Source organism: Mobula birostris, chromosome 28 (assembly GCF_030028105.1).
Source record: "Mobula birostris isolate sMobBir1 chromosome 28, sMobBir1.hap1, whole genome shotgun sequence".
In the NCBI taxonomy this organism is placed as follows: Eukaryota; Metazoa; Chordata; class Chondrichthyes; order Myliobatiformes; family Myliobatidae; genus Mobula; species Mobula birostris.
The window spans coordinates 27,008,925-27,027,604 of record NC_092397.1 but is presented as its reverse complement, the minus strand read 5'-3'; the positions used below and the strand labels follow the sequence as shown (position 1 = coordinate 27,027,604).

Here is an 18,680-nt window from a genome sequence, read left to right as displayed (position 1 = left end):
CCCAGCACACAACAGCAAACATGATAGCACTGGCCACCACAGACTCGTGGAACATCCTCAGCATCGTCCGACAGATGTTAAAGGACCTCAGTCTCCTCAGGAAATGGAGACGGCTCTGACCCTTAGAGAAGCGCAGTTTTTTATCTGGTTATGTATCCTGTTCCTGTATGTGACCGGTCTTTCATTTCCCTGGCGATCCAGAGGAACAATTGTTCTAATGAATTAACCCTCTCATCACTGGAAGTAACTGCACCCTCGCCCACCAACTGCTGTGTGTGAGGGCGCTCGCACTGGTCATGGGGCCGGGGAGGGACAGACCGAGGTCCTCCGGGATTTGCGGAATGGAAAAGCACTTTCTATAATTTAAAGCAGGAGAATCGGCAAATTCCCAGAAATCCTCCAGTATGTATGTGATGTGTGAGGGCGTTTTGTTTTTCGCTGGAGCGCTTTGTGTCGGATGAATCGTTGGAAATTGGCGGTTGTGGTAAAGTGAAGGCGGAGCTGGACGATGAGAGGCCGCTCTCGGCTCTGTCCGTCACTCTGACTCTGTCTCCTCCCCTCCCCGCCTCTGTCTCTCTGCGCGTTTCTCGGGCAGGTCGGGGCGCTGTGTATAAAAGGAGACAGCAGCAGGCAGTTTGTCAGTGAGCAGCGACCTGAGTGAAGCAGCATCATGTCTGGCAGAGGGAAAGGAGGCAAAGGACTGGGCAAAGGCGGAGCCAAGCGGCACCGTAAAGTGCTCCGTGATAACATCCAGGGCATCACCAAACCGGCCATCCGCCGTCTGGCTCGCCGTGGCGGCGTCAAGCGGATCTCGGGTCTGATCTACGAGGAGACCCGTGGGGTGCTGAAGGTTTTCCTGGAGAATGTGATCCGGGATGCGGTCACCTACACTGAACACGCCAAGCGCAAGACCGTCACTGCCATGGATGTGGTGTACGCTCTGAAACGCCAGGGCCGCACTCTCTATGGCTTCGGCGGCTGAAAAACTCCCACCTCCTCCCGAGCACAAAACAAAGGCTCTTCTAAGAGCCACCCACCGCCTCACAGACGGAGCCGTATCCACAACATTTTAATTATTTTTATCGATATATTCAGCTGTGTTACATTTGAAACAGATTAATCGGTTCCGCTTGAAATATTCCTGCGAATCTGCCTTTCCAGTCGGTGATTACTTCAGAACCTCTGAACGCATTAAGATCGATCTTAATCCTCTTATCCGTCTCGAACAGAAATCAGTTCAGGCGTTTAGAGAAACGATTCCAGAATTATGAATTCAAATCTTAACTCTAATTAGATATTAAATTCATTAAAAGAAACTGACATTGTATAATCCTTGATACAATTAATGGTAAATAATTTTAAAAGTAGTCAAGCACCGTTGCTGGGTGCCCTGAATTGGCGGGCAATTTGAAATTAATCCTGCGCCAATCACACTGTATTCTGATCCGATGAAGTCCGACCGCCAGTAAATTCCTGGAGATCCTTCACTATGACGTGGTGTGTTTCTCTCTCTCTCTCTGGAGCTCTGTGTTTCGGAAAAACCGTTGGAAATTGCCGGGTGTATTAAAGTGAAGACAGAGCTGGAGGAGGAGAGGCCGGTCTCGGCTCTGTCCGTCACTCTGACTCTGTCTCCTCCTCTCCCCGCCTCTGCCTCTCTGCGCGTTTCTCGGGCAGGAGTAGTGGCAGAGGACTGGAGGATGGGTTATGTTATGCAGTAATTTAGAATCGAAGGAAAACTAAACACAAGAAACTGTGCAGATGCTGATGGAGGGTCTCGGCCTGAAACGCCGGCTGTTTACTCGCTGTCTGGCCTGCTGAGTTCCTCCAGCATTGTGTGTGTGTCGCTGCAAGGAAAAGCCCGGGAGCTTCAGACTGGTGAGACTCGTGTCTGGAAGGAGAGACCACGTGATCCAGGGCACTGGATACAATATCGGCCTGGTGGTCGGAGAAAAAGTCATTATTTAGACTGGAGACCTGTGATCAATAGTCTGGCACCGGGATTCGAGTCAAGTCTGCTGTTGCTAAAGACTCGGCTGACAATGTCAACGTCCGGCTCAGCAAATCTGCCGATGTCAGTAAAGTTGGTGATATCGTGGAGTGTGAAACAATGTAACTAACATTACAACAGGATGGTGATCAATGAGGTCAGTGATTTGAGGAATGACAGATAAATGTGAGATGTTCCATTGTCATTGACGAACCAGGGCAGAACTGCCGTGGGGAATGGTCTGTCCCTGGGAGTGCTGTAAAACAGAGATATCGGGGTGTAGATATCGAATTCCTTCAGAGTGTAAACACAGGTAGGCAGGACGGTGAAGAAGCTGTTCGCCACACTCGCATTCATCGGTCAGAGTATCGGGCACTGGACTGTGACGTCACATTACAGCTCTACCAGCCTCGGGGAAACTACTCTCGGAGCACGGAGTACAGTTATAGTTGCCCTGGGATCAGAGGGTGACATGAAACTGGAGAGGGTGCAAAAGGGATTTAACAGGAGGCTGGATAGGCCAGGACCTTTCTCACCAGATTGTATGTGACATTAGAGAGGTGAAAAAATAATGGCAGTCATTGATACGGTCAATAGTGAATCTGTTATCTCCAGGGATATGGAGTTGGAAGCGAGAGATTACAGATATAAAGTGAAAGAGGGAAGTTTTAAATGGGATCCTGAGGAACAGGTTTTATACACAGAATGTGCTGTTTACATGGAACAAACTACCCCAAGTGGTGGTATAGTTGGGCACAGTTGCAATATCTCTTGGACTGTGGAGAAGGAAGTTTCACAGGGACATGGGCCAAATGCAGGCACCTGACAATGGTTTTGTTTGGCCACTTGGTCAGCATGGATGTGTTGGGCTGAAGGGCCCGTTTCTGTGCTGCATAACTCAGTGACTATGTCTGCTGCTGTGGCAGAGCAGGAGGGACAGTGTCAGTAGTGAGAAGGTTTGAGGGATGTAGACAGGAGAGTGAATGGTTGAGAATGTGACAGATGGAACAGAGTGTGGGGAAATATGAGAACACCCAACCTCATTAGCATACTGTTCCGGGCGCTGCCTATTTAGTTCGTGCTCCGAGTCAGTTCTGCTTCTTCAGGGTCTGAAACCGACGGAAGAAATGCCTGAGCCAGCGAAATCCGCTCCGAAGAAGGGCACCAAGAAAGTTTTGTCCAAACCAGCAGGCAAGGCAGGGAAGAAGCGCAAGAGGCTGAGGAAGGAGAGTTACTCCATCTACATCTACAAAGTGATGAAGCAGGTTCACCCCGATACTGGCATCTCCTCCAAGGCCATGAGCATCATGAACTCGTTCGTCAACGATATCTTCGAGAGAATCGGGGGCGAGGCTTCCCGCCTGGCCCACTACAACAAGCGGTCAACTATCACCTCACGGGAGATCCAGACCGCCGTGCGCTTGCTGCTGCCCGGGGAGCTGGCCAAGCACGCCGTGTCCGAAGGGACAAAGGCGGTGACCAAGTACACCAGCTCCAAGTAAAGCTCTCCAGTGCGATGATCGAAAACAAAACGTCTCTTTTAAGAGCCACTCACAATTTCACTAAGAGGGTTGTACTAAAATTTAGACATTAAATTGCACACATTTTATGTCTGGTGTCTTTTACAAGAGCTAAGGTAGGGTTGGAGTATCCGGTTCATCTCCGTATAATCCCGGTGTTTTACATTCCTCCCACTGCACGTACACGGACTTGTTACCTTCAAATCCTCATCAGTCCGTCCCCACCGGTATCCATGACGAGCGGAGGATTGCTGCCTTTGCTGTTTTAGCTGTGGGTTCTGGAGTTTGTTAGTTACAGTTGGGTAACTTCTCTGAATATTATTTCAATGCGAGGCCTGAACGAGTTCATGATTGTTTCATAGAACATTTTTAAATTGCAGACGAGCCGCTGGTCACAGTTTGAGAAGAGCCGTTTGTCCATAACCTGATAACGTTTACGCAATGACCGGCACCGGGCAGAAGCTGAGATTCAGTTTTACTCGGTTCCGTTACGGGTTGAAAGAAATTAGAGGATTGAGTTCCCAGACATTTCAATATCAACTACACTTGCATTAAATGTGCCCGGTTTCAGTAACGGGGAAGTACGAACACTCAATCGTCAAACAGATCAGCAATTATTTAATTTCTGATTAAATCTGAAGAAGAGATTTATTTTTTTGGCGGGCTTTTTCGAAATTTCAGTGTACTTTGGGAAGGAGACGGTTACTTTCGGCGCTTCTATCTTTACGGACTGCTGATTGGTTATTAAGGCAGCTCTTCGATTGGGACATTTCTCTTCACCAATGAGAATAAGAAAATTTACACCAATCACAAATATCAGTTTGCATTCTCAAAGAACGTATAAAAAGGGCGAGATGGGGCGTGGCGAACATTGTTTCATTCTCTTTGGAGCAGTTGTGGTGACTGTGAAAATGTCTGGACGTGGAAAAGGCACCGCTGGCAAAGTTCGGTCCAAGGCCAAATCTCGCTCGTCTCGGGCTGGACTGCAGTTCCCGGTCGGCCGGGTTCACAGACTCCTAAGAAAGGGCAACTATGCTGAGCGGGTGGGTGCTGGAGCCCCGGTCTACCTGGCTGCTGTGCTCGAGTATCTGACAGCCGAAATCCTCGAATTGGCCGGCAACGCGGCCCGGGACAATAAGAAAACCCGCATCATCCCCCGACACCTGCAGCTGGCCGTCCGCAACGACGAGGAGCTGAACAAGCTGCTGGGAGGGGTGACTATCGCTCAGGGCGGTGTGTTACCCAATATCCAGGCCGTGCTGTTGCCCAAGAAAACCGGCGGTGCCAGTAAGTGAAGCGACGTAAGCTGAACCTATTTACCCAAAGGCTCTTTTCAGAGCCACTCACAGTGTCTGTGGAAGGGCTGAGCAGCGGGTGATTTCCGTTCCGAGTAACTGGACTCTGTATCTGTCACAGTCACGACAGTTCAATGTCCGTCACGTTTCTTCCGCGAAGTAAACCGATATCTATCTGCACAGAAATCGGTCCGCTTCGGTCCTGACTCATTTCCCCTCTCTGCCGGCGCAATGCAGCTCTCCCCTTGCGGAGAGTCAGCGGGTTCACTCGGCCTAGGGTCGTGAAATTAATTTCCAGAGTCAGCCCCCGGACAGAGAATTTAATATTCGATCATTGTACGACTCCGCTCTTCATGACCTAAATCCGCGTTGTCTGGGTTTGACATTGCGGGTTGACCCGGGACCGTTCCGGTGTGCAGCAGGCGGGAAAATCGCCTGTTCGTTGCCTCATGAGAATTTCCACCGCCTCACAGAACAATAATATTTACATTTATCTACAAAAGTGCATTTACCGTGTGGAACTGACAGTATTTACTGGAAATCTCGTCCACCCAGGTCTCTGAAATATAAATGAATATTTTGCGAGAGAGTTTGGTCAGATTTCCCGAGAGGCTCCCTCTGTCAGGCGGTGGGTCGCTCTGAGAACAGACTTTGGTTTGTGCCAGGGAGCGGGGGGGGGGGCGCGTGGGTGGGTGGGTGGATCGAGGTCTCCAGCACCGAAGGACCCGTCACTTGTCGAGTCTGATTTCCCACAAAGAGGTTCAGTGTTGCCCTGTCTCTGGTAGGAACTTCGAAATACTGATTGAGAAGAATCTCCTGGGCACATTGAATAAATTCTGATCCACCAAACCCTTAGCATAACGGCTGTCCCAGTCAGCGTGAGAGAAGTTGAAATGTCCCTCTATTACAACCTTGTTGACTCCTGATATTTGATGGCCAATAATACAATCCCATCAAAACATCCTAGAACAGCACAGCACAGTACAGGCCTTTCAGCCCTCGATGTTGTGCCGACCCATAGATTCATTTTTTAAAAAAAAGTACTAAACACACACTACTCCGTAACCCTCTGTATTTCTTTCATCCATGTGCCTGTCCAAGAGTCTCTTAAATTACCCCTAATGTTTTAGCCTCCACCACCGTCCCTGGCAAATCATTCCAGGCACCCACAACCCTCTTTAAAAAAAGAACTACCCCTCCCCTAATGTCTGCCCTAAACTTCCCTCCCTTGACTTTGTCCATATGCCCTCTGGTGTTTGCTATCCCTTCCTTACTTCAATATTATTGGGACAATCTCCAAGTACCACTGAGATGTTCTCTCTGATCAAGCACATCTCTTCCTCCTCTCTTCCCTCCACTCCATCATACCTGTAGCATTTGTACTGTGAAATGCGACAGGTATTTGTAGCATTTGTTGCCCCTCGCACAACCATTTATCGTTTGCGATATAATACCCCAGCCTCGTGCATGAATCCATGCCCGGGGCCATCTGCTGTTCATGAACACAGGACAGTACAGGGGTGGAACTTTGGCCCTTCTCTACTTATTCCTGTGCCTGTCTGAGATTTCCTTAAATATTCCTGTGTTCTCTGCCTCTGCCACCACCCCTGGCAGTGCATTCAAAACCTCCACTACTCTGTTTTCTTCACTTCCTTCCTCTGACCTTAAATACATGTCAACTAGTAGAAGGCAATTCACGCCTGTAAAAAGTATTGCTAGCTATCTACACCAACAATGACCTGCAAACATCTATAAATTTCTGTCAACTCTCTCCTGAGCTGACGCCACTAGAGGAAAAAGCTCCAACATGTGCAGCCTCTCCTCACCGAACACCACCTCCAGACCAGACATCCTGGTAAACCACCTCTGCATCTGCTCCACAACCTCCACACGCTTCCAATAATGAGGTGACCAGAACTGAGCACTGTACTCTCAATGTGGCCTCACCAGCTTTTAGAAACCTGTAACATCATGTCCTGGTGCTTGAACTCAATACCTTGCCTGAGGAAGACAAACATGCCATGCACGACTTCACCTCCCCGTCAACCTGTGCTCGCAGTTTCAGTGAGACTGTATGCTTGGACTCCATCATCCTTCTCTTTGTCAATACTGTTAATGTTCCTACCATATCAGCAACTGTTCAATATCCAGCTGTATCGTTTGGAACTCTTCTGTGCAATGCACAGTGTTCACAAATCTGTGTGCCATCTGTAAACCCAGATTACCACATTTTTATCCACATCATTTATATCACGAGTAACCGAGGTCCCAGTACAAACATCTCTGGATCACAACTCATCACAGACCTCCACCCAGAACAGGACCCATGCACCACTAACCACTCCCTTCCATGGGAAAGACAATAGGCCACATCACTGTGGACCCATCCTAAACTCCTTGTTGAGCCTACCATGTGGGACCTTGTTGGACACCTCACCCTGTTTGATTTCAGCTTCCTAAACCTTACAAATGCTTTTTCCTCCTCCTTGACTAAATTAATTTCCTCTCTCATCATCCAAGGTTCCTGTACCTTGCTGACCTTGACCCTCCCTCTCACTGGAACAAACTGGCCCTGAAACACTGTGCAGCTGGTCTTTAAAAAAAACTCCATGTCAGATGTGGATTTGCCTCAAAATCCATCCTTACAACATTACTGTGCATGACATCAAACTCAGCTTCAATCTCTCCATTCAGTGACTGGTGTTCCGGTTCACATCCCCCTGTCAATCTCGTTTCAGCCCTCCCAGGGAGCAGCAATGAACCTCATGATACTGACCGCCCTCCAGTGAAGGTGCAAACCATCCCTCTTGTACAGGTCATCAGAAGAGGTTCCAATGATCCAGAATCCTGAAACCTGCCCCTGCTCCAGCTCCTCAGCCACAAATTCATCTGCTCTAACTTTCTGTCCCTAACACCACTACCACACGGCACTGGGATTTACCTGGAGGTTATAACCCTTCAGGTCCCGCTCTTTAACTTCTTCCCTAACTCTCTATATTCACTGTGTGGCACCCCTTCCCTTTTCTGCCTGTCCATTAGAAACTGACATCAACCACCACCTCTGGCTGAATGAACACTGCCCCCGCCCCCGTTCTGTATCTGCTCTGAGACGTCCCTGACCCTGGCACCAGGGAGGCAACACACCATCATTTTGTGGATCCAGAATCTCTCACTGACCCCCACCAACTCATCTATCGATTTACTCAGAACGATCACCCTGGCTGACAGCCCTCACCCGGTAAGCTTCAGAGCCAGTCTCAGTGACAGGACATCCCCCAGCAGTAGCAAAAAGAGGTTCAGTGTTGCCGAGGGGAATGGCCACAGGAGCTTGCTGTACTGAGGGCCTGTTCCCGTTACCTCTCCTCACAGTCACTCAGCTACCTGCTGCCTGTACCTCAGGAGAGACCACCTCACTGAAACTCCAATCTGTAATACACTCAGTGCCCTGTCTGGTCCTTTGTATATCACAAGGTGCTGCACATGAGGCTGCTTAACAAGTTAAGAACCCATGATATTACAGGAAAGATAATAGCTGATTTGCAGGAGTCAGAGTGGGAGTAAAATGAGCCTTTTCTGGTTGCCTGCAGAGTTCTACAGCGATCAGTTTTTGGATCGCTTCTTTTTATGCTGTATGTCAGTAATTAGAATGATGGAATTGATGGCTTTGCGGACAGTACAAAAATACATGGAGAGGCAGATAGTGCTGAGCAAGCAGAGAGGCTACAGAAGGGCTTAGATGGATTAGGAGAATGGATATTTAATGGCAGATGGGATACAGTGTCGAGAGGACTAGAATAGAAGAGCCAAGGATGTAATGTTGAGGCTTTGAGGCTCTGGTAAGGACTCACTTGGAGTATTGTGAGCAATTCTAGGCCCTTATCTAAGGAAGGGTGTGAAGGTTCAGAGGACGTTCACAAGAATGACTCTGGGATTCAAAGGGTTATCATATGAAGACCATTTGAATGTTCTGGGCCTGTACTCACCAGAATTCAGATGAATGAGAAGGAATCTCATTGAAACCTCTCAAGTGTAGAAAGGCCGTGGTCGAGTGGATATGGAGATGACGTTTCCAATGGAGGGGGAGTCCAGGATCAGAGGCCATGGCCTCAGAATAGAGGGACTTTAAACAGATATGAGGAGGAATTTCCTTTGCCAGAGAGTGGAATTTGTTGCCAGAGGCTAATGTCGAGGCTGTCATTGAGTATATTTGAGGCAGGGGCTGCTAGTTTCTTGATTATTCAGGGCATGATGGATTACAGGGACTAATCAGGAGATTGGGACTGACAGGGAAATGGATGAAATGGCAGAGCAGATTCAATGGGCCAAAGTGACTAATTCTGCTCCTATATTTTATGGGCTCACAACGGAAGAGCTCCATCCCAGACAACAATTGGTAAACCTGCTCTACACTGTCCGGCAGGTTCATTCTGCTCCCGGGGATTGGCAGGGGGATGGGGACGAGAGCACCAGGTCACAGATTACAGAGCAATCATGTTCGTCCTATAGTGTGCCCATCAGAACAGCACCCAGTATGCAGTGGTGTGCGAAACCAAATATTATCAAACGGATGCCTGACATCTCTTTGTTAATCTACTATCTCTTTATTTTCTGCCATTGACTCTCGCACCATCTCCTAGACTCACGGTGCTTTACCGATGAAGCTAAAATTCTCAGCAATCAGTTGCAGGCATCCTACCTCTGCCGGAAATTCTGGGAGTCTCCCGCATATTAATAGTGGCTCCCTGATGCCCGCAAATTATATACAATATCCTGGAAATGAGAGGGACAGTGGGAGCGAGCATTCTGATTGGTCTCTCCTTGTGCGAAATAGATCTATCAGTTTTCTCTGTGGCATTAACACGAGGAAATCTGCAGATGCTGGAATTTCAAGCAACACACATAAAAGTTGCTGGTGAACACAGCAGGCCAGGCAGCATCTCTAGGAAGAGATACAGTCGATGTTTCGGGCCGAGATCCTTTGTCAGGACAAAGTGAAAGAAGAGCTAGTAAGAGATTTGAAAGGGGGAGGGGGAGATCTGAAATGATAGGAGAAGATGGGAGGGGGAGGGATGGAGCCAAGAGCTGGACAGTTGATTGGCAGAAGGGATATGAGAGGATCATGGGACAGGAGGCCCAGGGAGAAAGAAAAGGGGGAGGGCGGAAACCAGAGGATGGGCAAGGGGGATAGTGAGGGGGACGGAGGGAGAAAAAGAATGTGTATATATAAAAAAATAACGGATGGGGTACACGTGGAAGGTGGGACATTAGAGGAAGTTAGAGAAGTCGATGTTCATGCCATCAGGTTGGAGGCTACCCAGACAGAATACAAGGTGTTGTTCCTCCAACCTGAGTGTGGCTTCATCTTGACAGTAGAGGGGGCCGTGTATAGACATGTCAGAATGGGAATGAGACGTGGAATTAAAATGTGTGGCCACTGGGAGATCCTGCTTTCTCTGGCGGACAGAGCGTAGGTGTTCAGCGAAACAATCTCCCAGTCTGCGTCGGGTCTCGCCAATATATAAAAGGCCACATCGGGAGCACCGGACGCAGTACATCACCCCAGCTGACTCACAGGTGAAGTGTCGCCTCACCTGGAAGGACTGTCTGGGGCCCTGAATGGTGGTAAGGGAGGAAGTGTAAGGGCATGTGTAGCACTTGTTCTACTTACAAGGATAAGTGCCAGGAGGGAGTTCAGAGGGGAGGGATGGGGGGATGAATGGGCAACGGAGTCACGTAGGAAGCGATCCCTGGTGGAGGGGAGGAGGGAAAGATGTGCTTAGTGGTGGAATCCAGTCGGAGGTGGCGGAAGTTAAGGAGAATTATATGTTGGACTCGGGTTGGTGGGGTGGTAGGTGAGGACAAGGAGAACCCTATTCCTAGTGGGGGGGGGTGGGAGGATGGAGTGAGAGCAGATGTGCGTGAAATGGGGGAGAGGCGTTTGAGAGCCGAGTTGATGGTGGAGGAAGGGAAGCCCCTTTCTTTAAAAAAGGAAGACATCTCCCTTGTCCTAGAATGAAAAGCCTCATCCTGAGAGCAGATGCGGCGGAGACGGAGGAATTGCGAGAAGGGGATGGCGTTTTTGCAAGGGACAGGGTGAGAAGAGGAATAGTCCAGATAGCTGTGAGAGTCAGTTGGCTTATAGTAGACATCAGTAGATAAGCTGTCTCCAGAGATAGAGACAAAGTTGAGGAAGTCAACAAGCTCAGTATGCGTGCGGGAAGCAGCGCCAATGCAGTCATAAATGTGGCGAAGGAAAAGTGGGGGACAGATACCAGAATAGGTTTGGAACATAGATTGTTCCACAAAGCCAACAAAAAGGCAGGCATAGCTAGGACCCATACGGGTGCCCATGGCTACACCTTTAGTTTGGAGGAAGTGGGAGGAACCAAAGGAGAAATTATTGAGAGTAAGGACTAATTCCGCTAGACGGAGCAGAGTGGTGGTAGAGGGGAACTGGTTAGGTCTGGAATCCAAAAAGAAGCGGAGAGCTTTGAGACCTTCCTGATGGGGGATGGAAGTATATAGGGACTGGACATCCAATTTCTCTGTGGGTGGGCTTTACAGTCGACCTCTGTCTCTCCATCAGTTCAGTTTCGTGTCCTGCACCGCCATGGCAAAGTGTTTCAATAAAAGAAAATATAAAACTTACATCACTGCAGACTACATTAAAGTGTACTCCTGCCTAATAGAGGTCAAAAATAACAACAGTGTTGCTCGCTGCCCTGTTTGCAACAATGACTTTTCTATTGCCCATGGTGGGTTAAGACTGTAAAAGGCATGTTGAGGTGAGTTTAACAGGCATCATTCGTTCATTCGAAACATAGAAAATAGGTGCAGGAGTAGTCCATTCGGCCCTTCAAGCCTGCACCGCCATTCAGTATGATCATGGCTGATCATCCAACTCAGAAATCTGTACCTGCCTTCTCTCGATACCCCTTGATCCCTTTAGCCACAAAGGCCATATCTAACTCCCTCTTAAATATAGCTAATGAACTGACCTCAACTGTTTCCTGTAGCAGAGAATTCCACAGATTCACCACTCTCTGTGTGAAGAAGTTTTTCCTCATCTCGGTCCTAAAAGGCTTCCCCTTTATCCTCAAACTGTGACCCCTCATTCTGGACTTCCCCAACATCGGGAACAATCTCCCTGCATCTAGCCTGTCCAATCCCTTTAGAATTTTATACATTTCAATCAGATCCCCCCTCAATCTTCTAAATTCCCGAGGGTATAAGCCTAGCCGATCCAGTCTTTCATCATATGAAAGTCCTGCCATCCCAGGAATCAATCTGGCGAACCTTCTTTGTACTCCCTCTATGGCAAGGATGTCTTTCCTCAGATTAGGGGACCAAAACTGCACACAATACTCCAGGTGTGGTCTCACTAAGGCCTTGTACAACTGCAGTAGTACCTCCCTGCTCCTGTAGCATAACTAATGTTATCTAAACTAGCTGGCTAGCTGCTAAAGAGCTACTCTATTGATGTCCTATGTGACGAGGCCAGACTCCCTGTACACGTGCTTAAAGTTGTAATAGAATAAAAAAATGACTCCATGATAATCTATAAGTACATATTTTAATGTCACATTTTCTGCAGATACCCAGTTTACAGATTAGACAAAATCACTAAACAAAGTATTACATAAGACAATATAATAAGGATACACCTTATGCTTTTTTTTAGGGACCATAACATATTAGGGAGGCTAATTGCAGGGAAGGCTGCTCAAGTATTTCACAGTTCTTTTCAGCAGAGCCACATCACAGTACAAGGAAAGTTTGCAAAAGAAATAGAAAAGTTATTTGCATTAGCATTGAGATTGCCAGCAAAATACTCAACAAGGAATATGTGTATGTATATATACATATATAATATATGTGTATGTGTGTAAATAGTTACTATATGTGTCAAATTGTTGTGTTCTTTCATAATCAAATGTCCCGTATACATGCGCCCTAGGAGGTCGACCGAGGGTGGGGGGGGGGATATGGGCTTGCTGGAGGAGCGGAGCCGGTGCTACCTCCCTGAAATCCTGAAATGGTGATGCTATTTCTCTGAAATGAGTTTTTGCAGGGTGGAATGTCTGAAATTGATTCATACTAAACATCTCAGCATTAGCTTTCCCTTCTGTTTAGTTTTATACTGTACCTCGCTCATTTCCATTTTCCACATCTTTATTGTTTTCGTTTACAAGAGGTTCATTTTCCCTCCAGTTACAGGTTTGACGCCAAAATCCCTCCGAGCACAGTGACGGCCCGGGGCCGCTCCTCTGATTGACAGCTACATCGCTCCTCCTCCCGGGCTGCGGCCGCGATGTCACGTGACAGGACAGCATCTTGCGGAAACACGTCCAAGAGCCAGAGTGCAGTCTTGGAAAAGTCCCCAGGGTCGGGTAGGGCCCTGGACCCGGGGTCGACTTGAGGTTTCCCCCGCTGATCGGGTCTTTTTCATGAAGAGTACATTGACCGATTTGCAGCTTTACCAGCGGCTCCTCTGATTGACAGCTCACTCTGCTCCGCCTCCTGGGCCGCTGCCTTCCCGTCCCGTTGCCGAGTCGCTGCTTGTGACGTCACAGAGAAGCACATGGAGCGTGAGACTCGTTGCCTCGGCAACGGGCCGCGGAGGGGGGAGGGGGAGCGCCCTGGGTCCGGGGTGGAGGTGAGGCTTCCTCCCCCCGGCGGGGCGGCAGCGACTGAACTGAAGGGTCGGTCTGAACTTGCTGCCCTTTGGAAGAATGACAGGTGATGGAATGGGCCACAGAGGTGATGAGACGAGCTGCTCCTTGTTCTCTGCCATTGCCATGTGGATGTGGGAGCGGACTGGTGGACCTGACTGCGTCTCCACTGTGAACACCGGCTTCTTCTCTTCCTGCCTGCCGACCGGTAACAGTGAGTGTCCGTCTGAGTTTCAACACACAACACACGTGGGACAGTCCGGCACAGGGAAAGGCCCTTCAGCCCACAGTGTCTGCACTGACCACAACTGATCCCATCTGGCTGAATATGTCCCCTCTCTCCCCTGGCCCCCACAGTGTATTCTCTAGCTTCCCACAAAGTACGAGAATGTACCTGATAAGACCCTGGAGATTTAACAACCTTAATGAATCTTAAGACCTCAAATACAGATCCCTGCCCATTTGAATGTGGTCTAAGACATCGCAGCTCATTTCTGTCACTTCCTTAGCTTCCGCATTTTCTCAATGGTGAGATAACTGTTGGAAATATTCATGGAAAGCCTCTCCTATTTCCTTCGGTTCCACATACCGAGGCCATGTTCATCTCCATGGGGAATGATTTTCCATCTAACTTCCCTTTTCCTATGAATATACCGAGAGAATCTCTTGGGATTTTGCTCACTTTGCCTTCCAAATCCTGATATCCTCATTTTACCCTCCAAACTTTTATGAGAGGTCCTACGTCTAAGAGTATTTCCCGAGCATTGATCCAAATCTCACCAGTCTATCATTTCCTGGTTTGTCTCTATTGCCTGAGGAACAACATGCCCTGGAATATCAGCATCACTCCCTTCTCTGATCTCACTATCCTCGATGACCACATTGATGAATACTGATGTGAAGTACTGGTTTAGTCCCTTGCCCACTTGCTCTGGATCCAGACATAAACTCTAGATATAACAACCATAGATATAATTATTTGGATAGACAGGGACTGATTGGGAATAGTTAATATAGTTTTGTATATGGTACGTCATGTCTAACTACTCTTGTAGAGTTTTTTTGAGGAAGTTACTAGGAAAGTTGATGACTGCAAGACAGTGGATGTAGCCTACATGGGCTTCAGCAACGCCTTTGACAAGGTCTCACATGGGTTCTTGGTCAAGAAAGTTCAGTCATTCAGCATCAAGATGAGGTAGTAAATTGGATTAAGTGTTAGGTTCGAGAGTGGTTGTAGATGATTGCTTCTCTGACGGGAGGCCTGTGACTGGTGATGTGCCACAGGAATCAGTCTGAGTCCATTGTTTATCATCCAGATCTTTGATATAGATGACAATGTGGTGAACTGGGACAACAATTTTCTGTATGACACCAGGATTGGAGGTATAATGAACAGTGAGGAAGATGCTCAAAGCTTGCACTGTGATCTGGAGCAGCTGGAATTTAATGCTGACAAGGATGAGGTGTTGCATTTTTGGAGGACAAACCAGGGTAGGTCTTACACGGTGAGCAGTCGGGCACTGAAAAGTGCATTAAAGCTGAGGGATCTGGAAGTACAGATTCATAATTCCTAGTAAGTGGTATCACAGATAGATGAAGTCAAAAAGAAAGTTTAGGCACATGGTACTTCGATTTACAAAGGGCAAAGTGCAGGAGATGGATGTTATGTTGAAGTTGTGTAAGACATTGGTGACTCCTAATTTGGAGTATTGTGTGCAGTTTTGTTTACCTACCCACAAGAAAGATGTAAATAAGCTTGAAAGAGTACAGAGAAAATTTACAAGGATGTTCCTGGGACTTAAGGACCTGAGTTCTCTGGAAAGATCAAATAGGTTAGGATTTTATTTCTTGGAATGCAGAATATTGTTGCAAGATTAGATAGAGGTATACAAAATTATGAAGTGTGTACTGTAGATGAGGTAATGATGTTTATAGGTCAGAGTTACAGTGAAATACTGTAGATGGAGTAATGATGTTTATAGGTCAGAGTTACAGTGAAATACTGTAGATGGGGTAATGATGTTTATAGGTCAGAGTTACAGTGAAATACTGTAGATGGGGTAATGATGTTTATAGGTCAGAGTTACAGTGAAATGCTGGGTTGTCCAGCTCTGGGCTGTCAGTATTGTGTTTTATTAAATCTCTATTGGAGAGCTGTGTGCTGTACTGGTCTGTGTCCTCACGGCTGGTGCTGTGCTCTGGCAGCTCAGTGTGTTTGAAATACAGTGTCAGTGTTTTTACTGAAGAGTGTCTTTATTACACAAACTAACCTTGTCTACCATGGACTTTAAACATTGCTGGGAGGTGAGGGGAGGGTTTGGAACCAGTATACCTGACTCTGCAGGATCTGACAAATTCGGCTTTGAACGTCCTGTTTGTTTATTCCCACAACCCCTGCAGGCAGTGAATTCCAGATGCGAACCGCTCTCCTGACAGACAACGGTGGGAATTAAACCCAGGTCGCTGGTACTGTCACCACTGCGCTGACCACGATGCTCCTGTGCCACCCCTTCCTCTTTAAACCCGTCCATTCATCCAGACCTCATGCCCACCGGGTAAAGAATTCCAGATGTTCCCTGCATCAGATGCACGTCAACTCTGGCAGTGGTTGCAGCCATTATTTCCTACAAAGCAAACCCAACATCATGAATGGCAGTGAGGCTTCACAACCAGACCAGCTCAACCCCTTTTATGCTCACTTTCAGAGGAAGAATAAAGCCACAGCTATGAGGATACGTGCAGCGCCTGATGACCCTGTGATCTCTGTCTTGGAGGCCGACATCAGGCTGTCTTTCAAGAGGCTGAACCCTCGCCGGGCAGCAGGGCCCAATGGAGTACCTGGTAAGGCTCTGAAAACCTGTGCCTACCAACTGCTGGAAGTGGTCAAAGACATTTTCAATCTCTCACTGCTGCAGTCAAAAGTTCTGACCTGCTTCAAAAGGGCAACAACTGCTCCCGAACCCAAGAAGGTCAGTGTAAGCTGCCTTAACGACTATTGTCCAGTCGCACTCACATCTCCAGTTATGAAATGCTTTGAGAGGTTGGTCATGGATAGAATGAACACCTGTCCCAGGAAGGACCAGGACCCACTGCAATTTGCCTCTCGCCACAATATGTTTGCGGTAGATGTGATCTCAGTGGCTCTCCACACAGCACTGGAGCACCTGGGCAATACAAATACCTATGTCAGGATGCTGTATATTGACTAGAGCCCAGCATTTAACACCATCATTCCTCATCCTGATAAAATAGCTACAGAACCTAGGCCTCTGTCCCTCCTTGTGCAGCTGGATCCTCGGCTTTCCAGCACCTGGTGCGGGAGATCGCTCAGCACTTCCAAACCCATCTGTGTTTCCAGAGCTCGGCCGTCATGGCCCTGCAGGAGGCGAGCGAGGCTTACCTGGTGGGGCTCTTCGAGGACACTAACCTGTGCGCCATCCACACCGAGTAAGTTACCATCCAGCTGGCTCGGTGCTTCTGCGGGGAGCCCGCCTGAACCCGGCCTTGGCACTAAACACAACAAAAGGCTCTTTTAGGAGCCACTATCATGGCAGAGTAAAGGGCTATCATCTGCCACACCACTATTTTGGTTGCCAACCCACTGATGAATCATTTCAATCCTCCTGCGACACATGAACAAATCTGCCCATATTTGACACGGCTGGTTCAAGTGCAGCCTGTCCCACTTCTACAGGTCACCTCTGCCCCAGCAGAGATCCCAGTGGCTGGAAACCTGAACCTGTTCTCCTGTACCAGCTCCTCATCCTCACATCCACCTGCCCCGTCCTTACCAGCACTTGGCATCAGGAGTAATCCAGTGCTTACAGATCTCTTTGTCTCCACCCTCCCCTGCCGTACATCAGAATCACAGACCCGGCTGCTGCTGCTCTCCTGAAAGGCCATGTCTCCTGTTGATCAATTCTCCAAGTCAATCTGCTTCACCAGTCCCATGAAATGGATTCACTTTCCCCTTCAAACCTCCCATGTCAGGTCTGTATCTGCTCTGCTCTCTGGACCATCCAGGATGTGCCCGCTTTTTATTATTACCATTGGAGAAGAGGTACAGGAACCTGAACACACACGTAATGTTTTAGGAACAGCTTCCTCCTCTCCACTAACTGATTTCCAACTGGACTATCAACACTACCTAACATCAGCGTCACAAAATTGATTTGGTGGAATGAGACAGAGGGTGGTCGTGGCAGCTTGTTATTCAGGTTGGAGGCCTCTGACCAGTCACATTCACAGGGATCGGTGCTGGTACTGTCATTTGTCATGTATGTTAAAAATTTCTCTGACATTGTTGTTAAAGTGATTAGTGAGTTTGCAGGTGACAACAACATTGGTGGTAGAGTGGACAGTGAAGATTATCTGAGAGTACAATGGGATCGAGATGAACTGGGGAAGTTGGCCAAAGAATGGCAGAAGGATGTTGACATGGACAAGGCTGAGGTGTTGCATTATGAGAAGTTCAACCAGGGAAGGACGTGCACAGTAAATTATTGTCCCTTGGAGAGTATTACAGAACAGAAAGACCATGGAATACAGGAACATCATTCACTGAAAGTGACAACACAGGTAGTCAGGATGGTGAAGATGGTGTTTGTCCTATTTGTCTTCATTGGTCAGGGAATTGAGTAGAGAATTTGGGATGTCATATGGCAACTGTAAAAGTCAAAGTGAGACCACACTGTATTGTGCACAGTTCTGCTCACCCATTTGCAGGAAGGATGTCACAAAGCTGGACAGTGTGGAGGGAAGTTTAATGAGGATGTCACTGACTCTGGAGGCCTTGAATTATTAGCAGAAGCTTGGATAGGCTGGGACTCTCTTTCTCTCCCTAGATGATAAGAAGCTGTGACCATTCAGAGGTTTATAAAATCATTGGGTGACCAGTCTATGTGTGAAGGTAGGGGAGTGTAAGACTACAGGATAATTGTTTAAGGTGAAGGGGAAACATTTAAAGTCTACCTGAGGGTCACGGTTTTGCCACACAGATGCTGGAGTACATATTGAACATGGAAGTTGTCAACAAGGACACAGTTATCATGCTTCAAAGACATTTCACTTCTCTCAGACTCAGGTGTGGGGGGTGTTGCATCTTTGATTAAGGAGACCAACACTGCAGTAATAAGTGAGGGTTTTGATAAGGTCTTGTAAGTAGAGGTTTTAAATAAAATGATGTATGATGATTTTGATGGGATTA

At 47.8% G+C, this 18,680-nt stretch overlaps 3 protein-coding genes across 3 annotated transcripts in view; all 3 read left to right on the top strand.

Annotated features, from left to right (window-relative positions):
• Positions 1 to 670: 670 nt before the first annotated feature.
• On the top strand, positions 671 to 982 carry LOC140189190 (histone H4). Its single transcript, XM_072245882.1, has one exon. The coding sequence runs from the start codon at positions 671 to 673 to the stop codon at positions 980 to 982; it is 312 nt and encodes a 103-aa protein (XP_072101983.1).
• Positions 983 to 3,114: 2,132 nt separating this feature from the next.
• LOC140189047 (histone H2B 1/2-like) lies at positions 3,115 to 3,489 on the top strand. The gene has a single exon (XM_072245742.1). It carries the CDS (start codon positions 3,115 to 3,117, stop codon positions 3,487 to 3,489), a length of 375 nt encoding a protein of 124 aa, XP_072101843.1.
• A 929-nt stretch (positions 3,490 to 4,418) lies between these two features.
• The window catches only part of LOC140189165 (uncharacterized), a 315,492-nt gene continuing 301,230 nt past the window's right edge, over positions 4,419 to 18,680 (top strand). Inside the window, exon 1 of the mRNA XM_072245862.1 lies at positions 4,419 to 4,788. Within this exon, the coding sequence (XP_072101963.1) occupies positions 4,419 to 4,788 (370 nt within the window). The remainder of the gene's footprint in view (positions 4,789 to 18,680) is intronic.